The sequence below is a fragment of the Lycorma delicatula genome, chromosome 9 (assembly GCF_047948215.1).
Source record: "Lycorma delicatula isolate Av1 chromosome 9, ASM4794821v1, whole genome shotgun sequence".
In the NCBI taxonomy this organism is placed as follows: Eukaryota; Metazoa; Arthropoda; class Insecta; order Hemiptera; family Fulgoridae; genus Lycorma; species Lycorma delicatula.
In genome coordinates this window covers 90,868,763-90,896,173 of record NC_134463.1, presented here as the reverse complement: position 1 = coordinate 90,896,173, position 27,411 = coordinate 90,868,763, and the positions used below count along the sequence as shown (strand labels likewise).

Below are 27,411 nucleotides of genomic sequence, written 5' to 3'. Positions count from 1 at the left end.
TTGTACTTATCTTTATTTGCGTATGTTCTACTACTTTAAAGGATTAATATGATCTACATAATTTTTTTTTTTAATGGATCTTGAAAATGAAATTATTTTAAATAAGAGGCAAAACAGGTTAATGATTGAGACCTCAGTATTTTCTATTTTTTTTTAAATTGAAATATTTACCACAACTTTTGATGAAAAGACACTTTTCACCACACTTTATTAACTAATAATAACTTTACTAATTTATTAATAATAACTCAAACCAATAATAACCTTTATTAAGTTCCGAATGCCCTTTATAAAAAGTATATATACGATAAAAATCAAAACTGTTTCTCTTTAAAAAAACCTTTTCCTTTTTTACTTCCTTGTACAAAGTACAGAAAGTATTATGATCGCGAAAAATTGCAGTTTTCAGATTTTAACGGAAATATCCATTTTGACTAGTTTCATCGTGACGTCTGTACATACGTACGTATGTAGGTACGTATATGCGTATATATCGCACAACTCAAAATCGATTAGGATGTTGAAATTTTGGGTTTAGGACTGTTGTAACATTTAGTTGTTCACCTCCCCTTTTGATTGCAATCAATTTGACCAAAAATGTCCAAAAAAAGCCCAAAATCCAGAAACTTTGGATATTGTACTTTTTTTTAACTGCAGTAATAAACTTTCATTGAGACCTTTTCAACGATATATCCATAGGTGGTACTTATTTTCATTTGTTCCAGAGTTACAGCCAAATAAAATTTTAATTAATGAAATGTTTGGATCTTACAAGGGGAAGGCACATCGGTTCGAATTCCGACTTCATTTCCTTTTTTTAACTTTTTTAAAATTTAAATATATTGATTTATTAATAATTATTAACCTCTCATTGTAAAAAACGTTTTACAATAAATAATAATTCAACGGTAACAATAAAAAACAAAATATTTAAAAAAATAGAAGTTATTAAAATTCTAAATATTTTTAAAAATATGTATATGTAATTTAATAGGAAGGAAGTCATGTGGTGTCCACATCAGATTCTTTTTAAATTTGTATGAGTTAATAACAGATGAAAGTAAATAAAACTGTACAGAATTTTCATAGAATTTTTTTAAATTTAAATGAGGATTTCTTTCCCAATCGTACAGGAACAGGTCTATGTGGTTTACACGTTGTTGAAGAGTTTTTGTTAAAAGATTGAAAGGAACAAGAACTAAAGTATACAAAATCGAAATAAATTTTCGTACGAGATTTTTAGAAATGTGACTTAAGGTTCCATCAGGGTAATAAGATCTAGTACAGGAAGGAAACCGAGTAATTCACCTTGTATAATATTTTTCATTGTGATATTACGCGTTTGGTTTTAAGTTTAATATAACTTTAAACTACTGAAACTAATATAAGTTTTTTGTTTTGGTTTAAGTTTATTTTTTTTTAAGTTTAATATTTTTGTACAGGTGCTGATAACGCACTTCATTGTGCGCCCAAGAAAAAAAACACCATTTATATAAGAACTAGCAGATCCGGCAATGCTTTACTATTACTAGATTTGAGTATATATATATATATCACACAGATAGATTAAATTAACAAAATTGAAAGTTTGATAAAACATTAATAAAATGAACATTACGTAACTTCACAAAAGTTAACCTTTCCCTTTTACCCTTCCCCTTTTTCCATTTTCATTTTTAACATATTCCATTTCCCCGGTTTCCCTTTCCCTATTTTCCTCCAACTTTCCCATTAATTCCCCATTATATGTCCCTTATTTCCATTTCCCCTTTTATTTTTTCTGCTTTCTTCTTTCCATTTCCTTTTCACGTTTTCCCCTTTTTCTTTTTTCCATTTTCCCCTTCTTCCCTTTTATCTTTTTCGATTTTTCCCTTTCTCCCCGCGCGTAAATCGGTCCAGTAGTTTTTTAGTCTATAGCGGACACACATATAGGAAACATTGAAATGGAATCGTAAAACATTTAGTATAGCGTGTGTTGCTTTTACGTCCAACACAAAGCGCTGTTTTTCAAAAAAGCATGTTTTTACCTGTCACAGATGTGATATCTTAGGTATATAAAAACACGCGCGTATTCGAATGCAACGTTATGTCAAAATTTCAAAGCAATCTGTGAAGAACTTTCGGAGATTTAACATTTTGAACAAACGAACATTTACATTTTTATTTATATAGATGTAGGTGCAACCAAACCTTCATGTGACGAATTCCACTGTAGTTTATAGCAGAAAAAAAATTAAAACCAGGTGTCAGAAATCATTTACATATATATGTAAATTTGCAATATTAATTACATAAAGCAGTTTAAACCAATTAGTAATACTTTGAAATTTAATTAAATAATAACTATTTAAAACATGTAATTAATTTCTTTTTTGAATGATTAATTTACCATATAAACTACGAAGCTTGTTGCATAGGAATATAAAATTAAAATTTTGTAGCGTATGAAAATGCCATGTCTGACCGAGATTTGAACCCGTGACCTCCGGATGAAAGGTCGAGACGCCACCAGTCCGCCACGGTGATCGGAGGGGTGGCGATTAATTACAAATAAATTATCACTTGTTAAATTATCATACTGTAATTATCTATTAAATAGTCACGCCAGAACTGACATAGGCTAATCTAGGAATAAAAAAAAGCAATTGTCTTAGCATTTGCTCGCGAGGATAAAGAGAAACCAAAGAAAAAACTTATAAAAACACCATAAAAATTGATAAGAAAGGTAGGTGGTTTTATTCTATATCAATATAAAATAATTAACCTAAATGAAATAATTATTTTAAAACAACATGAAGATAATAAAAATATAAAATCTGTATAGAATAAAACAATAATTTTGAAGGCGTTGTTAATTGATAAAGAAAAAAATATTTAGCAGATATTTACACACAAATTACACGATTATGCTGACTATCGAATTATTACTTTTTAATTCAAAAAAGTAACTGTTTCTTAAACATCGTTTATTTAATTTTAAATAAACCGGTCAAACAAATTGTTGAATCGTTACATACTTTATTTAAAACAGAAATTAATAGATCTATTACTAATAATTTAATAAATGTATAATTAATATTATATTTATTGAATCCTTTCTTACACGAATATTTTTTTTTTTTTTTTTTGTCTTCAGTCATTTGACTGGTTTGATGCAGCTCTCCAAGATTCCCTATCTAGTGCTAGTCGTTTCATTTCAGTATACCCTAAACATCCTACATCCCCAACAATTTGTTTTACATACTCCAAACGTGGCCTGCCTACACAATTTTTCCCTTCTACCTGTCCTTCCAATATTAAAGCGACTATTCCAGGATGCCTTAGTATGTGGCCTATAAGTCTGTCTCTTCTTTTAACTATATTCTTCCAAATGCTTCTTTCTTCATCTATTTGCCGCAATACCTCTTCATTTGTCACTTTATCCACCCATCTGATTTTTAACATTCTCCTATAGCACCACATTTCAAAAGCTTCTAATCTTTTCTTCTCAGATACTCCGATCGTCCAAGTTTCACTTCCATATAAAGCGACACTCCAAACATACACTTTCAAAAATCTTTTCCTGAGATTTAAATTAATTTTTGATGTAAACAAATTATATTTCTTACTGAAGGCTCGTTTAGCTTGTGCTATTCGGCATTTTATATCGCTCCTGCTTCGTCCATCTTTAGTAATTTTACTTCCCAAATAACAAAATTCTTCTACCTCCATAATCTTTTCTCCTCCTATTTTCACATTCAGTGGTCCATCTTTGTTATTTCTACTACATTTCATTACTTTTGTTTTGTTCTTGTTTATTTTCATGCGATAGTTCTTGCGTAGGACTTCATCTATGCCGTTCATTGTTTCTTCTAAATCCTTTTTACTCTCGGCTAGAATTACTATATCATCAGCAAATCGTAGCATCTTTATCTTTTCACCTTGTACTGTTACTCCGAATCTAAATTGTTCTTTAACATCATTAACTGCTAGTTCCATGTAAAGATTAAAAAGTAACGGAGATAGGGAACATCCTTGTCGGACTCCCTTTCTTATTAGGGCTTCTTTCTTATGTTCTTCAATTGTTATTGTTGCTGTTTGGTTCCTGTACATGTTAGCAATTGTTCTTCTATCTCTGTATTTGAACCCTAATTTTTTTAAAATGCTGAACATTTTATTCCAATCTACGTTATCGAAAGCCTTTTCTAGGTCTATAAACGCCAAGTATGTTGGTTTCTTTTTCTTTATTCTTCCTTCTACTATTAATCTGAGGCCTAAAATTGCTTCCCTTGTCCCTATACTTTTCCTGAAACCAAATTGGTCTTCTCCTAACACTTCTTCCACTCTCCTCTCAATTCTTCTGTATAAAATTCTAGTTAAGATTTTTGATGCATGACTAGTACACGAATATTAATAATAAAAAACCATTTTATTAATATTTTACAATGCAAATATAATTTTTTTTTAAGGTGGAATCGTAGCGCCTCTGCCTTTTATTTTTAAATTTATGGGTTCGAATCTCGGTCAGGCTTGATATTATTTATAAACTGCAAAATTCATCTTTCATTAGTAATTAAATCTGAACGATTAGCCTGCAGCTGTTAAAAATAAATAAATAAATATTCAACCATTATCAAGCATGTACATTTATTTTATTTTTAATTAATTTATACTTCATACCGGTTAAAAATAACCTTCTTTCACATCTGTTTACATGTTACATGTTATATTCTTAAAAGTTTTCTACGGTTTATAATTCTTCTACAAATAAAAAATATAACTAATAACCAACAACCTTTTCCTGTTAAATTGCAATTAATAAAATCTTTTTAATTTTCTTACAAAATTATTAATTTCTTTGTAAATTACGTATCTTTTTTTCACGACTATAATTTGAATTTTCTTTTGTATATTTAATTAAATATACAAAAGAATTTATACGTTAATAGACTACAGTTTAAATATTCCATAACGGGTTATAATAGAAAATTTAACCAACGTTTTCTTTCCATGGTCCTACTAGACAGAACAGCAGTTTTATCTTTCCCTTATTTGATGTGATCTATGTATAATACATCATAAATATCGTTACAACTTAGTAAAATACTATCAAATTTGAAACTAATTTGTATCTTGAAAATTTTATTTACGGATGTCTTCCGGTAACTTAATTAATTATAAAAAAAGAGAATCATTAAGACATAACCAAAATTTAACTGACTTTACAGTGCTAAGTGAAATAATACATTTCCTACCGATAGCCCACACAATTTACTGCTTGTCTTCTTTACTTACCGTAAAAAGTATTTTATTAATCAATAATACAACGTTAACGAACTTACCGAATTTTAAATTTCCTTAAGACACTAAATAAATTTAATAGGACAATTCCCTGAAAATATAGGAAGTTATATCGATGTAAATGGTTTTGTTGCGAATATGATACACGAATAAATAACTGTTTAAACGTTAATATTATTTCAGTAAAATGTTTAGAGATGATATAGACAATACAATTAAGAAATTATAAATAAACGTCGTTTACCTCATAAATAAGTTCTGTTAATATTATATCGTGTAGTTTGTCTTCCAGCGTATGTAAGCCGGTGGTACATTATTACGTCGTGTTTATCAGTAACAACAAACGTGCTGCACAAGCTAATAACGCACATACACACACACACTACCTGCTACATAACAACAAGCTATGAACAACAGCAAGCACGTCGGCAGCCGTTTCTGCTCTGTCTGCAGTGACAGATACATAAAGCCACCGTTCTTCCATTGATCTGTATTCTGAACCAAGGGTGGGCTGATAATAGGAATAGCGCATGCGTGATCAACATTTATAGTTCACAACACAACGAATTACATAACCTCCCACTGCCAAACCAATTTTATACCATATTCGCGCGTTTTAAGCACTACACACACACACACACTTACTTAACGCTGTTGCGCATCATTGAGGGGAGTTGCTATAGACATCTAATGTAGAGATGCTCAGCAATATAGTTGAAAAATAAGAAGCCGTTCCTTGTTCAAGTTTTTATAGCCTGTTCAAAGGGTAGATCTACCGTTGATTTTCTTTACGTTTACTTCCTGTTACTTAAATTAACTTATTCGTTGTTTGTACTACGTACTAAAATAATACAATCTTTTCTCCTTTAATAAAATTGTCCAAAGACAGATGCTAACTAGCTTTTCATCTTTCTACCCTCTAAGTCTTTCTTTATTTGAACATAACTCCTCTCTCTATTCATGTTAGATAACATACGAGTCCTTTTTATCATCTTATCCCTTCTACGATTCTTCTCTGAAAACAACCCCTTAATAACATATACCTAATCCATAACATTTTCGTTTTTACAATATCTTTCATCAGAGATATTTCTTACACCACTATCCTTAGCACCTTTTCATTTTTTTTTTTGTTATTTCATAATTGCAATTCAAATTTTTCAAGATATTTCTCTGGCTTCTTCTTAATGGTCAATGTTTCGCCTTCAATAAATTACTGTACTCCAAAGAAAATATTTTGTCAATCTTTTATCAACTGCTGACAAAATACCTTCTACTTGTTCATCCGCCCTCTTAAGATGCTGTTGACTTTTGGCAAAAGGGATCCCCTTATCGTAGGTGATATTGGGTCCCTGTATTCATTAGTTGTTTATTTGTACAATTACTGAGCCCTCTGCCATGGAAGGTTAATATCAAGATATTAATTTCTTCAAATCTAGGACCAAGGTGCTAAGCTCTCCAGAATTTTTAGTGTATTTTAGAGTTTTTTTTATTGTTTCAATTTCAAAATTCACGAGTGAAGATAAAATTAATAACAACAATGAATAAAAAATGGTAATAATTCTTGTAATAATGATAATAATAATATTTAAAAAAGAACTAGCAATAATACTATTTGATCTTCATTCCAATATTTTGATATCTAAATAATACAAAATAATTTACTTAGGTATAAATATCTAACCTCAATGTTGAAAAAATATCACAAAAATAAAAAACTTTACAAAAAATCCATTTTGTTTAAATATATTCAAAAATAGATTGCATACACTTATGTTATGGTGACTTAGTAGTATTGTTCAGTCTTAATCTGTTTAGTTAATAGAACTGAAAATTTATTTTTATTTCAGATATTCTAAAAATGATCTTATATTTAAATAAGTAATTCTTCATTAAAAGAATTTTCTTCACATAAAGTAGTAAATTTCATTAAACAAAAAAAATCAAAGTTTAATGATTTTTGATTTTGGAGCCATGAAAATTCATTGATCCAAAATTGGTAAAAAGACATTTATTTGACAAGGGAGTTTCTATAAACAAAAAAAATCAACAAATGGTCTTTTTTGAAATTTAAGAATAGTACTAGTTATATTCTCTATAAATGGTAATTCATTAACATCACATAATGTTATTACCATGAAAAAAATACAAAATTTGCTATTTTTAAGAAATTATCTAAAACATATAATTTTAAGTTACTTAAATTAATTTTTAATAAATAGTATTAACTTACTCATTAACATTAATTTTTTATCCAATTTAAACTGCAATAAATTTACTATATAATTCTTATAATTTAAGTCCAGAAATGAAAATCTCATAAACTGATTTTTACTATTATAATAGGAAAATCATTTCCTGTAAACTTAATAAATAAAAGCACAGTATTATTAATATATTTTTATAAAGTGAAAAACAAAATTTAGACTTTTTAAAAATTATTCTGAAATGTAGAAAAGGAACAATCATGTAAAATAACAAATCAGGTAATAAAAGTAGGAAAAGCAAGTTACAAAACAGAAAAGAGCAAAATAAGAATGTATCCTGTTATCTGTGCTTTTTAATTCATATATGGAAGAAGGAACAAAAATAAAAATTTGAAATTGGAGTGGAAGTTCATAGACAAATAATAAATTTTTTTCCGATTGAGTGGTGTATTATTTTGGCTGAAATTAAGATAAAAAGTGAATAATATGGATTCATTGATGGGAAAGAAATTCTTTTCAAAAGTAAACAAGAATAAAAGAATTTAATAGAAAAAAATGAAAAATATTATCTTAAAACGCTAGCAAAACAACTAAGGAGTAAAATTAAATGAAACATAAAGTGTGTATGTATACAAGTAAAGAGTTATGCAAAAAAATGATTCTACGCTAAGTAAAATTTTGAGGTACAGGACCCATGGTGACCATATCTTGAATGGCCTACAATCTTTAGTCTTTATACAGATTTCATAAAAATCTATTAAGTCAATCTGAAGATTCAACCTTCTGCAAATTAATGTGAACAAGAGTATATTTTCAAAAAATAATCAAATTTATTATATATAAAGGATGTAAAGTATTTAAAAAATAAAAACTTTATTAAATACATAATATTTTAATGTGTCCTCCTTACTCTACCGTTTCAATTATTTTAGGCATTGAATCTGTAATTTTTTTAATATATTTCTTTAATTTTTTGATCTTGAAACTACACCTTTATCACAGCACAAATCATCTTCTCCTTGGTAGTGCAGTCCATTTTTCTCAGTGTTTTCTTCACAATGCCCACAAATTTTCAACTGTGTTCAGGTCTGATGATTTTCCAGGCTAAACTAGAAAATGACTCTCATCAGAGAAAAGGACATTTTTCCAAGTTCCAGCACTCCAGTTTTTGGGCCAAAGAAGCCTTTTGTTATTCATGGTGTCCGTATTATAAGCCTTCATGCCTTGCGACCGCTTTCCAGAAGTCTTCTGGATACAGCAGAAGTGCAAATTTTCACACCAGCTGATTCTAAGTCTTTTTGTAACTCAAAATTATTTTTCTGAGGATTAATTTTACTTATTCTATGTAAAGTAGCCCTGACAAGCTTTATGAACAATATGGGTGGCTCCAGGACAGTGAAGAGGAGGCTACTGTCCATTGTATATTCTTCAGTAGTGCTCTATGGGGTGTTGGTTTGGGTCGGTGCTCTTGATAGGGCAGGCAACAGAAGGAGGTTGGTTGTTGAGCCAACAATGACGGCTCAATCTGCAGGTTATCGCAAGGCACTAAATGATAGGTACAGAGGCAGCATCAGTTATGATGGTGTGCCACCAATTGACCTGCGGACGGTAGACACACTTGCTCATCAGTGACGTCAGAAGCTGGGTAGAGTGGAAGCACGTTGATAATTACAAGCTCACCCAGTTTCTATAAAGGCACAGATGCTTTCAAGATTACTTGTACTGTATGAGTAGGAGTACCACGAGATCTGCAATGATTGTGGGGAGCAAGATACAGCGGAACACACTGTTTTTTTGCCTGAGGTGAAGAGACTTGAGGCCGCCATGGTACAGTAAATGTGGAAAATGTCATAACTGTGATGTTAGGTGACAGAGATGCTTGTATGAGAGTAACGACTGTGGTGTCAGTCATAATTTAAAACAAGGCAGCAGAGGAGACGGGCAGGCAGGCTGGAAGTCTGCAGTTGACCTGAGGCGGACCGACCGATGCTGGATGACTTTGGGCGGCCAGCCTTAGGGGGTGGGTTATGGGGGCTCCTCAGAGTTGTTGTTCACTGATGATTACCTGGGGACATTGCTCTGGCTAGTCTAATTCGGTGACAAGAGTGCCCGGGTGATTGTGCAGGGGCTCTGTACTTACCATGTGGATTAGATCTGTCTGCTGTGCGACTAGAGGGGAAGGTTTTTTAGCAGGTGAGAGCCCCACACTTGCTGTCAGAGTGGGTCTGACGGCGGCTGGCAGAGCTTTTTCCTCCCCCTACAGAAAAAAATACTTGAAATGAAGGGAAATAGCTGTACTACAACTGGAATCAGTGATACAACATAACTAACTAAAAATTACCTGTTGTTCAAATTATATTGCACAAGACTGTATTAAGTAAAATAATACTGATGGATAAAAAATATTTGCGTTATTTATCCTCCATACCTGAGTGAAATTTCCCAAATATATAACCAAATTCACATATTAATATAATGATATCTAATTAGTACAAAAATGTGATTTAAAGTCTTCAAATGGAAAAAAATAACCCTTTTTGCCACCACTTTCCCTTTATTGGGGTTTAGATAAGATCAAACACCATTACAAAGCATCTTGGTTACCTAAAGGACATTTAATTACATGAAAAAATTTACCAGCAAAAAACAGGCATATATACATATCCTTCTGTAATTTTTCAGTACTAAAATTGCGATTTTTTGGCGAGAGAAATGTTGAAATATGCAAGACCCTAAAATCAAATATTTTCCCTTATGTAGTAATCTGTAGATCCAGGAAAAATATTTTCTGAAAAAAAAAATGTTCTTTCTCTAACTACTGAGATTTATGATCTTATAGAATCAGTTCCAATAATATTTCATATTGTGGTGAATTAAAATCAATCAGTATCATCAAAGCTACTATTATTTTAATGGTGCAAATTAAACATAGTTTAGCTGATAATTTAAATATAAATAAATAGTATTACCTTCTTTAACAATGGTAATAGTATCAGTTAATTTCAAATTCATGGATTAGCAAATACATCTCTTAAAGGATATAAATGTTGTACTTATGTTAGAATCATTTGAGAATTTTTTTCAACTGCTTTACTCTAAGTCAAGAATGATATCTTTAACAAGACTTAACTTTTAGCCTGTTTACTTTTATCACATTTGCTTAGTTAATTACTTCCTCCTTAAATAGAAAATTGTTGAACTCCATTAATAGTTCAATTCCAACAAATTAGTAATGGTAACAAATATTTTTCAAAATGGTAATTCTTTGATTCCAACAGCTGATAGCTTAACATTAAATTGGTAGATTATGCTACAATATAACAAGTTGTCTTCCTAAAACAATATTCAAGTTTTCTAAATGGTGGCATGGTTTGAATCCTGTTAAAATGATGGCATTATGAATCCTGTAAAATCATAAGATCATGCTATTTTTTTTCAGGATTCATAATGCTAGTGATATTTCATACTCGTCTTCAATAAAACTCAACAATCAAAGAACAAAAGAAAATTAGATTTCTGTCTCTTTGGAAGATGTTTATTCCCAAAAATCTTACTTTTAAGATCACATTTTAAGTTAATTTATGTATTTTATTTACTTATAATGTTACATCACTGTCCTTTGATACAAACACTGATGTTTTGTGAAGTAATGAATTCCATGACATTCTTCATTGTTGCTAATTTCTTCTTTGTTGCTTCATTTGCTAATCTCACTCAATTTCACTAATCAAATTAAGGTTAATCAAAATGAATGTTCATTTCAAAACAAAGTAAACTCATTTTCTTCAATCCATTATTAAGCTACTTTGTCTAAATGGTAGACTCACCAATCTAATTTGTCCTATGATATAGGGCATAGTCCAGTGTTTGACGGTTTTTCTCTCAGAATTCTTTTGGATAAAACCGATTGACATGAAATTTGAACAGTAATTACAGAATACTGATCAAAGAACAAAAGTTATACAGTGCCAACATGTGCTTTTACCTTGGGGGTGGATGCCACCCCTTCTTGGAGGTGGAAATTATTACATCAAAATAAATGCAGAAACCGATGGAGAAATATATTCATAGCAAAAAATGTTCTACAAAAAGTTTTTGTAGAGTCAATACGTTTTGAGTTATTCGTGATTGAAAATGTTGATTTTTCATCCAACCATTGAACGATTTTTCATGAATAACTCAAAACCCTTACGTTTTATCGAAAAAATATTGAAAAAATGAAGTTTATAAAATAATGGGATTTTTTAATTTTTTTATTTCTGTAGATGCAATACAAACCGAGTTATACCTTGTTGAAGGTAACTTTTTGTTCACCGAAAACTGAAGCTGAAACTTTCACCGTTAAATAACGGAAAAATGAAAACTTTTTGAAGAAAACTTATAGAATATTTTTCAAATTACCTAAAAAGACATTTAAAATTATCTTTGATAAAAGTCATTAGAATGAAAACTAACGGAGTTATGATGAAAATAAAATGGTTGTCTCGCTTTTTCAGAGAAAAAGTCAGCACTGAAAATACTTTTCTGCAAGAATTTTTGTTGAATGTAATTCTTTTACAATTTACTCTATTTTAGTACTAACAATATGTTCTAGAAGTTCTACCAGTATACCTAGATTTGAAAAAATGTTGATTCAAATTTCAAAACCTTTTTTGAAATTTCTAAAAAAATGTTCTTTTTTCACAATAATTCTTGTTCTACAGTACAAAAATTAATTTTTTTTTAATGAAAATTTTGTTTTTTTTTTATTTCTGTAGAATAAAAATTGATTGATATATCACCGTTAGAAGTTTGCATCTAAGTGTGAGGACCACCTTCCTTCCCCAAGCCCATTAAACTCAAAAATTTCAAAAACAAAGAGCTCAAGGAATCTGAACTTTACCCACCTTGTAAAAAAAATTCAAAACTCATATGTCAGCTGGTAAAGTGATGTTGATGGTATTCTGGGACTCGCAAGGCCCAATGTTTGCGACTATTTAGAACAACATACAATGAACAGTGAGTACTATTCTACCATGCTTAAAAAGAAAGTGAGACCCCCGATATGGTGAAAATGTCAGGGTACTCTCTCAATACGTGTGATTCTTTTGCATGACAACACGTGCTCCCACATTGATCAGAGAACGGGAGAAACGCTTGAGAAGTTGGGTTGGGAGGTGATGCCACATCCTCCTTACAGCCCAGACTTTACCCTATCTGATTTTCATTTGTTTGGCTTGCTCAAAGACTTTTTATGTGGCAATAATGAAGCGATACAAAAAAAGGTACACAAATGATTCAAACAGTAAGGTAAAGACTTCTATGCTGCAGCAATCAGAAGCTCACAGAATGATGGGACAAGTGTCTAAATGTTGCTGGAGACTATGTTGAAAAGTATTGTAAGTTTCATTGTCATTGAATAAATTGTTTTTTCTCTTCATCAATTTGTCTTGTTAATTATTGAACATCCCTCGTATTATAAAATCAGATTATACAGGTAGTGAACAAACAAATTGATGAATACTTAACCAGAATTATTTTAATTGCATAAGAAATTTAACAATTATCAAAACCAAATCTTTACAGAAACAAGATAAAATGAAAATGTACTTCAGGTATTAGAACAAACAGGGAAAAATAAGAATGGAGTATAATCTAAAAATATTTTACTGAAATACTTTTATTCCAAATATATTATATACAATACATGAATGTTTTAATATTTATGCATACAATAATAATAATATAATAATAATAATAGAAATAATTATAAAGATAATATAGATAAAACATAACAAGATATTATTTACATACAATAAAATTACAAACTAATTACATAAAAAATAAATAAATAGAACTTTAATAATGATGTGATATTCATTTATTTATATAATAATTAATATACTGGATGGATTATTAAATATAATTAATTAAAACTGTATATTACCTAATTTTATGCTGGTGTTGAACATTACAATCAATTAAAGTTAATTGTTTTTATTTTTATTAATTATATAACAAATTATAAGAAAGAATTAAAGTACTAATATTATACAATGATAAATTATAACAAATATATATTTTTTTTTATTTATGAAGATATTACAAAAAAAATTAATTAAAGGATTTTATCATTATAGGTGAATTGTAATTTAATAAAATAATAAACATGTAGAAAATGTATATATTGACTAAAGTACATTAAAAAGGTTAAAATTAAAAAAAAACTAACAAATATAATTAGCTGACAATTAAAAGGTTTACTACACATATTACTGTGCAGTCAAAATTTCAAATGAAATTAAAATCTGAAGAAAAAGACTAATTTAAAAAATAATATTTTTTTCTTCACATAACACTGAAAGGTAATTTTTATAATAGTCTTCATTTAGTTTAAAAATTCTTTAAACAAAAGTTGAGAACTTAGTGTAAAAAATAATAATAATAATGATAACTGATGCAACACAGAAATCAGACCCTATAAAAAAAAATTATTTCTTTTATGAAATAATTTTATTCACCTCAGGAATAAAACTAGATACTCCCAACTACAGGTATAAATAACCACAACATCAAAGGACACACTTTTAAATAACAATTCTTTTGAATCTTGAATTTAAAAAAAAAGAAAATGGTAATGCAATGGAAGAAAAAATTTAATTACTTTCACCATAAAAAAAAGTTTATTAATAAAATATGCTTTAAAAAGAATAATTATTTTTTATAAACACAACATTTTAGTATATTTTATCATTTTACAGAATTGCCACTTATTAATGATTTCAAATTAGGAGAAAGATCTCACAATACATATAAAATGTTTTTTTTACATCAAAGAACAACAAACTGATAAAGAAATCAGTCAATTCATGGGCGAGTTATACGATTAGACCAACATAAAAATAAAACTTATAATTTTCTTTATTTTTAAAAATAAATTACAGTTATTTTAATATTATAAATATTTTTATCCATATCTGTATTAAATGTCATAATTGTAATGGGTATAAGAAAATGAGTCACAAGTTACTTTAAAAAAAAGGGATACATATCCATCCTTTAGAAAATAAGCATTCTGTGCAAAACTTACAAGAGATAATGAGAAGAGAGGAAATGTTTCCTTGTTGCCTTCTTCACTGAGCCAAATATCCAGACATGTATCAGCACACCAAGCCTACCAAAATGTATGCAATATTCATCTCTACATGTAACATCTTTCTATTCAAAATAAGAACTCACTATACAGTATGCATAATTATTCTCAAAGAAGGAAACTCTGAATGGGGCTACTTATACCTCAAATGTTTTTACATGGGGTCACGAGTTGCAACAAAGACTGGGTCGAATAGTGTAAAATAATTAATTAATATACCACTTTCTGTACTGAAACAATGCGGTATATAAATCACTTCAACTCTTCTTTAAATACAAAAGAAAATTAAAATAACGCTTATAAGACAGATTATAAGTTGATGAATTGCTTAGAGCAATTATTTAATTGATCTCAAATCTGTACCGTTTATAGCAAATTAATTAAAATTTTTAAAAAGAACTATTTTACCAAAACTTCATAAATAAATTACAAAAAAATTAATGAAAATGTAGATAATATGCAAAAAAAAAACATTTAAAAAGAAATATAACACACTATGTAAACATTACTAAAAAAGAAATACATGAATACTAATTATAAAGTACAAATTTCTGAAGAAAGAATAATTAACATAACTTGAATAGACTGATTATTTTTTTAAACAACACATTAATATAAAGAGAACAAACTAAAGTAATAAGTGACATTTCGTTCGAGCTCTTAACAATGAATTCTTAACAGGTTAAAAAAAAAAAATATGCAAAAACTGTTATAAACGTTTACAGTAATCTTAACATAGATAAAATGAAAAATATATTTTTTAAACTTATTTAAAAACGTTCTCTTCAATTTATAAAATCTGAATTTTTCTGTAATTAAGGGCTCCTATATTCTGTATCATCTCAGATTAAAATCTATACAATAAAATAAAAGTAATATTTTTTCAAGCTATCCACACCAAGAAAACATAAATAAATAAACAATAAAGAAAATATCCACACAATAAACTTCAGTGTTCGATAAATCATAAGAAAAAACTATTTCTTTAGTAACTAACCAATTTATTTAACAATAGTAAATAATAAGAATAACAATACAGTAGTAAAAAAAAACCTAACAGAATAATTTAAACAACAAATTACAATTTAACAATAAACAAAAACACCCAAATAATTGTTTAACAATTAAAAAAAAAAAACTTCTAGCATTTTCTACTCTTGTACACCTTTATTTAACATTAGTACATAATAATACTGTACAAATATAAAAAAAGAAATCCACTTAAAAAAATACATGAATATAATTATCACAAACCATCACAACATTATATTTTACCTAGTAAAGATGAAAGAATATTACCAAAATGTAAAAAAAAATAAATTAATAAAAATTAAAACAATTTTATAAACCACATTATTATTTATAATATAACTGGGTTATAATTAAAAAATAATAATTTAATAATTGTATTAAAAATATATATTATTCTATTAAAGATGAACAAAATTTAAAAAGTACAGTAATACCTCATTAATCCAAATTTGTATTATTCCCGGCAAACTTTAAAAGAATAATCTATATAACTAAAACTTAAATTAAATATAAAGTAGAGGAAAATTAGATGAAAGATATAATCAAAATGATCATAAACTAAAAACTGTAAGATACACAAAAGCTGTTCTCGAATAGCCTTAAAAGTAGCAGAAATGAACGAATTAAAAAAAATCTGTTGAATTTTTTTTTCAAAATTATCTATATAGTACAATTAATACATCCTTTTCTACCTGGCTTATAACAAAACCTGAAATGACCAAGCGGTGGTTCCTCATTAATTTCTTCACTGAGCAGGAATGCTAAACATCACTACACAAAACTGAACGTGATTTTCAGCCCTACTCAAGACATCTTGTCCATTCATCAAAAGGATTAACTGCATAGTTAATGTCATTATTCTTATTGAAAGAATTCTGACACGTAATTGTCATATTTCAAGAATATTAGCCATAAAAGAATGTAACAGGCTAAAACAAAAAATCAATGCTCAAACTATCATAACTCACCAGGAAAAATTATTAAATTATGTAATAAACAATGAGTAAGGCTAGATCTCGTTTATTAAGGATCAGCACAGTAAATGAGTAGTCATTTAGTCTGCTGCTTGCATCGTTAAATTTAATATAAAATTGTGATCGAGTAAAAAGAAATAAAAACAAAGAATATTATTTATTATTATTAATAAAAAAAAGTTAATATTTTTTGTTTGTTCCATTTGGTAATGAAGAGATTATGGTTGCATTGACAATATGGCAAATCAAGTCAGACTTGCAAATATGAACATATTCTTAAATAAAAATTCACGAACTATAAGTTTAAATAACTACAAAATTACCTAAGATTTTAATATTTTCAACAATTGTAACATCATAATACAAAGAAGTCATTTAAAAAATGTAGAAATATTATATATTGTTTACTTTGAAATTAAATTTTTTTCTAATCTCAATAAGAGTCTTGTTGAGTAAATAACATCAATGCAATCATAATAAAGGAACATTTAATTCATTAAACATATTTTATTCAATGGCTTATTTTTTAGGTCAGATTAATATCTTTAAGGCAGGATTGGATAAAATATATCCCACCCTGCTATAGAAATGAATGATATTGTAACAAACAACTTTAAATATCTAATGTTTATTTCCTTTCTAAAACTAATAAAACAATAAGAATTCCTGGGAATCTCAACACATAAACTCCAAAAAAGTACTGCTCCTTTTTTCTTTTGTGAGACTGCTTTGAAATACAAGGCACTTAGTAAAAAAATAATACTGGTGATGCTGAAAGCATTTACTATATTACCTGAAAACATACAATTAATTTACAATGAAGCAGTTGATCTTCAAACAAGATGATTGTTCCTTAATCAGTTCCTTTAATTTAGACTGAACATCAAAACAGCTTTTAGCCAAACGAATGTTCAAATTCAAATGACAGTCCAGATAAGTAAATTTGGATTTGAACCTAAAATTTTAAGACAACAAAAATTATTAATAGTTAATTGATAATGATGTTAAATGTAAAGATATCTGATGTTGGATTTTATGCCAAATAAATATACATTTTATGGTAACATTAAGAGTTCTAAGAGATCAATATTAATTTGGATTTTAATTCATTCAGATAATTTCTTCCCCATTAATCCATGTTAATGAGATTTTACTGTACTGTAGCAACTAAAAAAAAAAATATATATGTATACATAAAAAAAAAACATGAAAAATGTGTATTACTTTGCCTTTTTTACATATTATTAATCATAATTTTCATAAGATGAAATTATCTAAGAATAAATGAATTTTTTTCATTAAAAAAAATCTGCATATATTGTAAAACTTGTGAATAGATATAAGGAAAAACCAATATAACTTAAAAATAAACAGAATCAACTAATGAAAAAGTTAAGGACGGCCAAAGTTAATCAGGGAAGAGTGAGCAAGACAAAAGAGGAACACTGCCATAAAGAATGGAACACAAAATTGTAAAATAGTGTGAAAAATATAGGCTCAGACAATGTAAAAGTAAAAAAAGAAAAAAATGTAACCACTTGAGGTTTTTGAGCAGTAATGAGCTGTTATAATCTTTTAAATTTTATACACAAATTACAAAAAAAAAAGATACCTGAAAATTTTTTTTTATATAGGAAGAACACTTTTGAATAAAAATAAATAAATCTTATTTAATCTTTGAAAAGTTAAGTCTCGAGAATGAATACAATCCAAATGTAGTCTGATTAAATTTTTTTTTACATAAGTAGCATGATAAAAATATTAACACCTATCTATAAAATATTAACAAATGCTTACAGAAAAGTTTGGCATATCTTGACTGAGATGAAAGGAGAAGATGGGCCTTATAAGTAATCACTCTCGATATATACTAAAAAAGTTTAAAGAATAATAGGAGTCCTGTATATATCTTAATATCTTAACCGCTTCACAAGAATGTACTAAAACTAAATAATGATATACTGTTCTACTTATAGTTAAATTTTCTGCAGAAAAACTTTCAAAAAAAGTTACAGAATTCTTTCTTTACATATTAAAGCAATGTATATATAAATTATAAAACATCATTGTGATATAATACTAAGCACATAAAATGAAAATTATATTCCACAGATTGTTTTTTACAAAATAAACTAGGTTAGATTTTATAATTTTTTTTAATTTAAGAAAGTTGTTTAAACAAAAGGGACAAGAAAAATGCCTTATAGTTGCTTTCAATTAATAATTAATTTTATATACTTAATAAATTAAAAAAAGAAAGAAATAGTACTACATGAATATTTTTTACAAATAAACATTATTTGAAGTATACATTTGTAATACAATAAAAAAAATGATTCAATAATACTATGGATACTTTTAGTACTGATCAGTATGATAAAAGTCTAATTGAAACAACTATATAATATGACATCTGTTCTACGTTAATATAACCATGAATAGTTAGTTATATGTTGGTCCATCAAGATGGTTAAAGACAATCAAAATAAGCGTCACTTCAATTAATTTAGTGAAATTAAAATCACATCTTCATCAAATGAAACATCAATGTGTATTCTATTTTAAAGTAAAAATAATTAAATCATAATGACATAACACGTAACAATTATAACAAACCACCCATCCCATTCAGGGCTGTACTATCTGGATAACTGAGACCCTCAAAAATTTAACTGTCAATCTAGTTTTTTAATAGTTTACTCATATGAGACATAGTTACAAAAAGGGAAGTAAATGCACATTAAAATTCAAGGATGTTTAAATGTAATTATAATTATAGAAAATAACGTTACATTTAAATCTTTATCCTTATTTCTAATCTTTCAACTTTTAGGTATTCCAGATGTTGTAAACCTATGATATTCATACATATCATCCTCTGAAGTAATACTTTACTTGGTTCCGGAGGCTAAACAGAAAAAGAAAGATGTTGTTAACCATCAAGTTTTTAGGGATGTAGTTTAATTTCTTACAAAGACTAAAAAAATTCTTAATAAAGGCTTAACTTTAAATGAATAGAGATTTTCTTTGCAAAATTCTATATACAGTTTCTTTAACAGGAAAAACTTGAATTGATATTGTTACATAACTAATCTATTTCAGCAAGAATGAAATAAACATCAGGATCAAGGGCCGTACAATATACATTGAGAAAAATACATCATTATAACATTGAAATAAAACATAGTCTCAAAATAATAGCCATAGAAAATAAATATTTCTTGATGATATAACAATAATAATAAAGTCTTAGAAACTTAAAACAGAATTAACATGTACAGGAGGTAGATCTTTATCTATTCTGAACTTGGACTATGAATGCTAAAATCATGAAAGTGGATAAGATCCTGTTGTCAGTCGACCGATAACGATACACAGAATAGTAAAAAATACGAACGTCTTGAGTTCATAACATTTTTACAGCTAGACAGGTCAAGACAAAGGAAGTGATACTTGAAGCATGAGACAACCTTTTAATAGCTATGAAAAAGCACTAGAAACCAGAGAGCACGGTAAGTATCGTAGGAACTTAAAGGACCACAAAAAGATGTGTGCTAACACAAAACATTTAAAACATAAGGTAGCTGTTTACATGTCGTGCTGAAAAATTTACAAAATTTCAGCTTTTATCCACGGATTAAGGATGAACAAAATGATACCAAGGCGTCTTGTATGCAAATTGATTTAAACGAATTCCTTACATAAATAAATCCTTCAGTCAATTGTGCTACATTATCCTAAAATCAAAGACTCTATTTTATTACAAAGCAACAAAAATGTAGGTAAACAGTTGATAAAGATTTATAATTTCATATGACCAATAAAAAAATTAATATAATTAAATTATATATAAAAAATAACATTTAAAATACACCTTTAATAACCATTTACGTTTATGTTTCTCAATTGTTCAACTCAACAATCAGTTAATAATTTACCACGATCATATGATGTCAAAGTGTTTTCTAATAATTATTTTTTTATTGTTATATAATTTCTATCAATCATATAATTATGTTTTATCCTTAATTACTCCATTCGATTTTAGTCATTAACCTTACTTACATTACTCATAAAAAAATAAAACTGATACAGGAAAACAAGTGCAAATATTATCAACCAATTTTATTTATATATTAATACCCAGATTTTATCAGATTTACTTGCAATTCAGATCAGGCAATTATTAATTAATAATAAAATATGGTGTTCAATTTGTAACAATGTGGCATGTTACAGATAAAATCAGTGCAATATTAATATGAAAACCAATTAAGCTTTGAATGTGCAGCTATTATGGACGGAAGCCTAACCTGAGCTAATATGGACTGAATAAGTGAGAGGCACTCTAATTAATAAATTTTTATATAAAGAAACTAATGAGTGACATAAAGCTGATGTAAGATGTTGTGTGATCTATAAGCAAACCTAGAAAATACATTTAGTTTTTAAGAGACAATTTAAGGCAAAAGTTGAGTAACAGTAAAAGGTACTAAATTTCTATAAGTAAGCAAAATTTAAAACAAGGATGCCGTGTGAAAAACAAAATCAACTGAATAAAACTGTACAGTAATATAACAAATGAAAAAGTAGAAACTTGAGTGAATTACTTTTATGAATATTAGCAAAAAGGATTCTGATTATTTCGGGGGAAGACAAAGGCCAGGTACACACAAAAAATTTTTCTTCTGATTTGGTCAATTTATTGATAAGTAAAGAAAAATCTGTTCATTAGTCTTCAAGAAATTATAGAGATGAGTGATAATCGTTTAAAATAATTGGTGCAAGAATATAAATGTAAAGATTTAAACAATCTATCTGGCACAGTTAAAAAAAATTTATTGGTCAGTGTTCTCGAGCAAAAAAGATGATAAATTTTTCATTGCGAGCTCAACTAGTAAGATTTTTCATTAAGTTTTCATGCACGTAAATTTGTACATGCAGGAAAAAGTGTTAAGTTTTGTATTTTAAAACTTAAAATATCCTTGAAAAATACTTCACACCAGTTACAGGATGTAGGTCTTATAATTACTATTATTTTTACTACACAGTGCTCTTTATTTTACACAAACTTATATTTTGTGAATCTCATTTTTGGTATTATTGTTTTATTTTTTCAGTGTTATAAATTTTGCGAGTAGTTATAAATTTATCAGTGAAATGGTATCAAAAGATTTTCTATGCTGTTTATAGAAATATACAGCAGACATCCATACCTATGAGGAGAACAACTGCTACAGATTACACAAACAGAAATTTGAAAATTAACTTGTATAAAAAATTGATTATCGCAAGCGATATTTTCCTGATGCTGACAAAAAGATTAAGAATCTTTCATTAAAAAAAAAAAAAAAAATGGAAGGCTCTAAAAGAAGCAGTGAGGGTTTGGGAGATGTATGTGTACCTATGATGTCATAGGTACACATGAACTTACTCTTCACCAAATTCAGAGATGCATACGACACGAACATCCATATAAAGTTCTTATATTCAACTGGATCATTTTCTTGCATCTATCAGTAGAAGGAAATGATATACTTCTTTTTGATAGCTCGATAGTGAACTTTTAATCAATTTTGTATGATTTCTGTCTTCATTTTTTTATAATGTTGTAATCATAACGAAGATAAGTAAAACATCCAGTATGATGTTTTCAGTTATGTTTGATACACAAATGACTAATTCTGAATGATAAAACTCTTAGATCTTTTGAAATTTTGGCAGATGAATTAGTCAAATCTTTTTAGAGACATAAATCATTGTAAAATAAACCAGAGACAAAATTGGAAATATTTATTGCTTATACATATTTATCTTTCTAACCATTTGTTATGAACGATTATCTCACAGATTTATCTTTACCATAAATTGGAACAAATTTAATCAATAAATTATCTCACCATATAAATTATCTTACCATAGATCAGAAATATTTATCTTTCCCAATTTACCTTACCTTAACTTTGTAAAGAGAAAACAGACAAATACACTGTTTATAAAAACAAATCTTTACCAATAAATGGTAGAATTTATCTTTCCCAATTTATCACTCTGTGTGTACCTAGTTATTAAGATTTTGAAGTAGACTGTAATCAGGAGAGAACATGGTTAGTAATAAATATAATACTAAAATACACATACTGTCCGAGTATAATTCATTTACATGACATCAACTTATATGTGTAAATTATTATTATTATTATTTTTAAGATGATTAATTCACCACATAATCTTAAGCCTTAGCCATGACAATGTGACATTTTTGTATCACGTCAAAAATACTAAGCTTGACTGGATTTCAAACCCAAAATTTTTTGGATGAAAATAAATACTACACCACTCTGCCTTGGATTATGTTACTATCCAAATATTAGACATTAGGCTGAAACAGTGTAAAAAACTTTAGGCCTAAGCAGATTATACAAATTTACAATAAATGCTCAATGCAATTAGAAACAAACACTTTATATGTACATTATAACTATTACTATAATTACTTGCAGACAACAGTGGCAATTTTTAGCTGGAAAAAAAATTATAACTCAATTAAAGTGTATTTCCCTTATTACAGTCATGTTGAATATTGAAAAAAAATGTGAACTCTAAAAATAATAAATCAAAAAATGTTTACATACTTACAATTTAATGGCAATTTAATAAATACAATTTAACCACTGTACAGTTCATAAATAGATAAGAAAACACAAACAAATAATGTAACTACAAAAAAAAATTTAGTTAATGAAATATATATATATATATATATATATATATATAATTATAAGAAGAATAAATAAAAAGAACGCAACACAAACAAAAAATAAAAATCTGAATTATTCCTTTTAAAAACCCATAATCATGAATTAACAGTAGAAAGAATAATTCTATAAAAAAATTATTACAGTTACAAATTTTATTAACAAGCTTACACAAGCCAAAGAGTTTTCATTAAAAACATCAAATTACAATCAAATCAGAATATCTTGAAAAATTCTACTTCATACTAAATTACTTTAAATACACAATATTATATATAGAAAAATTTATTTTCCAATAATAAAAATCATACTATATTATATTAAGTAACCTAAAAAAAAATTGAAGAGATATTACAGATGCAATTATAAAAGAGTATTAAGTAATTCGCATGTATATATTTATACATCATATTGACAGTAATAATAAAATTGACATAATTTATGAAACTTAATTATTATTGATAACAATTAAGTCATTTTTGATTTATAGTCTAATGACTTTGTAAAATATATTATAAATAACTAAATAATTTATTTATATAATAATTTTTTATAGTAAATCTAACAATAATTTATTAGATAAATATACAGTTTTTTCCAGAAAGTTCTCAGAAATAAATCTATTTGAAATTATCACTGATATTATTTATATATAAGAGAGCGATGAGATAAATTTAACTTGTACATATGGTAAGTAGTTGATAGAAATATTGCGCACCTCTGCAATACTGCAAAAATTAATGATTTGTTGTTTTTTACTTCATAATATGAATTATTAAATATATATTAACAAAACACCATAATAAATACATTTTATCATAAGTCAAGTAAAATCAAAAGAGAAAATTTGAAAAATTGTTCATCCCTATCAACTACATACATGATATAAATGGATTTAAAAAAGTTTAACAGTTGACAAGAGATGAATAAAAAAAGTTTCCCTTTTCACATCAAAACTTGATTTAAGGCATTAAATCTATTAATAAAAAGAAATTAGGAGTGTTTCTACTTACAACATTTGATCCAAACAAAATCATGCGAAATATTTTTATAACACTGTCATATAAATCAGCGAAATCAATAAAAATGAACCATTTTGTAAAACTTATAAAAGTAAAACAAAGGTGATCAAAACTGGATATTGACAAGAGACTACATACTAGTTACTAAGACACTGAAAGGAAACTTCTCCAGAATCTTCTTGTGGCAGTTGGAAGAAAAAAGATTAATTTTCTTAAAAGGTTTTCTGAAAAGCTATCTGGAAAATTAAGTAGATTAAATAAAACTATTATTAATTAATAATGTAGCATCATTTATTTTTAATTTTTCTATCTCAAATGGAAGCCGCCTAAATTAAATAATAAAATTTTGAGTGAATGATAGATAAACATGGTACACTTTCTTGACTAACTGGAATATTGTATGTTCATCATAATATACTCCTTAGAATTAGAAATAAAAAAGAAAAAAATAAGTCTCTCTCTTTACAAAAAGTAAATTTGCTTCCCCACATTTAAAGATGTAGCTAATTAATTCCATTTCTTTGAAAATTTTTTCCTAAATCAGTGTATTATTTATATTAGTCTGAATTTGATGAAATCATACATACTTAAACTGCAGTAGTTAATTCTGAATATACGAACAAAATAATAGATGATATGACACGGATTATATGATAGTAAACTTTATGATATTTTACACAAAAGTAGTAACAAAAATGATAACTTTAGTGCTTCAGATAATGAATTTTTAACAAACAATGATGAAATTAATCCAAACTGATCTAATATGTTTTTAAATTGCGAGGCATGTTAGTAATAAAATCATGAAGCTATGTCTCTCATTTGTGTAACCATTAGTGGTGCCAATAGTACCTCTCAGATATTTAATTTTAAATAATTTATTTGTCTTCAATCAAGTAATTAAGTAATTACAAATATAGATATTTGGAATGGGTAAAAAAAAGCATCAATGAATTAAAATATATTTTTTTAAATAAGCAATATTTTATAAGTTTCACAATGATCAGCTGATCTAAAAACGTTGATTAAAATAATTGTTATAAGGAAAATAAATAAACTGCAGCAAAGCAACAGAATAGTGTAACAAAAAATAAATACACATTTTCTTCCAACATGTAATTATTCAATTACTAAACTTCAAATTCTACTGAGCAAATTTTTATACGCTCTCATATCAAGTTCTAGATGCAAAGAAAAATGTTAAAGAAAAGAATGAAAAATGTTCATCTATTGGTCAATGACACAAAACATGGTGACCATACTACACTATTATTTTTATATAAAAAGTACGGTGCATTAAGAACATAATATAAAGGGCAGAAAAATCATATTACAAAATTACATTAAATTCATAAAAGGCAGATGTTTTAAAGTAATTCTTTTTTCTATTTGTTTATAACCATTTTTTCTCAGTTTTCGAGGGTTAGGCAGGATTTTTATGGCTAGACATACTTTTAGCTGCATGGTAATAGATGGATGATAGGGTACGAGACTGTTATATTTTTACAGGTGTGTCGTTCTGATTTAGGCTGTAAGGTATGTGGGTGGGTGAAAGGGTGACTGGGTGCCTGTATCCCTCTGAAGAAATGCCTAACGGTAGTTCCAGGGGGATGCAGTTTAGCGGATAGAAATCCCCCACATCTCGGGCATGGGCTATCAATGTCTTATGTATGAATCCCCCCCTTCTCCTAAGTAAAGCTTATTTATGCTTTGGCATAGGAGTTTAAAAAAAAGAAGACATTCTTTCTAATGACAACCTACCAGAATTTCTAGCAGTATATGATAGTTAAAATGTTATGAATACTTACCTACCTATCTATTTTTTTTAAAATGCTTAAAAAATTACATAATATCACCACACTACTTACTTATTAATTAAAAAAGGAATAAATAATAAAAATAATTTAAAGCATTACAATTCAGAACAAACTACATTATTTATTTTGCAATGAATAAAAACTCTCCAACTCTAAACAAAGCTTTATCAGAAATAAATCAAAATTTTAATTTCTCATACTTTCATCCTTTACTCAATTCAGTAACAACTTTAAAAAGATTACCTTTTTCAAACGACGAGAATGAAGTAGGAAAGAAAATTTAAGCTATTTTTAAAATAGAAATAATGTATAAAAAACACTAGAGAGTTTTTTGTTATTAAAAATTATCATCTTTATACACTTTAATGAGAATAATACTTAATGGTAAACCAGTATATAAAAATTTAACAGAAATTTATAAATAATCACTTCTTTTTTCTTGCCTGAATAAAATCATTTTACCCAAACAATACTCACTTTTACCTAAATAAAAACTTTAAAACTGTTATCCTAACTAATTCTAATTATGTTACAATATTCTACATTGACAACAGAAATGGACACAACAATCATGTTTTATTAATACAACATTGTTATTAAAAACAGAAAGATATGCTTATTTCATTAAACTGCTTAATTAGAATAAAATCATGATCGCTATTAAAATAACATTACAAAATAATTTACTCGTTCACAGATGAAACTGAATGAGAATTCACAGTGTATAAAGAATATTTAAAAATTTCATTACCTATTTTACTATAATAAATTTAAAAAAACAAATTTATTATTTTATGAAAATTTAAAAACTATCATTTATTCTGTTCAGCAGATTTTACATTGACAGAACTTGTTATTGCAACTGATATAGTATTGGCAGCAGAGGTTGCAGTATCGGTTGTGGCACAATTATTTAAAATATTAGAAGCAGTCGCTGAAGTACAATCACCAGCAGGATTAGGTAAATCTAATTTAAGCCATTCTCTAGTATGTCTTAATCCACCGACTCCAAGCTGTTCATCACCAGACTTTCGCTCATGTTCGATAAAATTTTCACAAGCATTATTTATGGAACTACTTTCTTTTTTATTATCATCTAAAAAACAATAAAACAAATTAAAATTAATAAACTATATTATTCTTTCTTTACATAATATAAGTTATACATACATATAAGTGATAAATTTCC

At 27.4% G+C, this 27,411-nt stretch overlaps 2 protein-coding genes across 4 annotated transcripts in view; both read right to left on the bottom strand.

Moving 5' to 3' along the window:
• Window positions 1-5,775, bottom strand: part of LOC142330305 (uncharacterized) — a 148,160-nt gene extending 142,385 nt beyond the window's left edge. The window contains exon 1 of the mRNA XM_075375518.1: window positions 5,525-5,775. The gene's annotated coding sequence lies outside the window, so the exon portion shown is untranslated. The remainder of the gene's footprint in view (window positions 1-5,524) is intronic.
• A 7,355-nt stretch (window positions 5,776-13,130) lies between these two features.
• Window positions 13,131-27,411, bottom strand: part of LOC142330294 (uncharacterized) — a 298,879-nt gene continuing 284,598 nt past the window's right edge. For all 3 annotated transcript variants that reach the window (XM_075375505.1, XM_075375507.1, XM_075375506.1), the window contains one exon: window positions 13,131-27,318. In XM_075375505.1, the coding sequence (XP_075231620.1) occupies window positions 27,035-27,318 (284 nt within the window). In that variant the 3' untranslated portion in view covers window positions 13,131-27,034. The remainder of the gene's footprint in view (window positions 27,319-27,411) is intronic.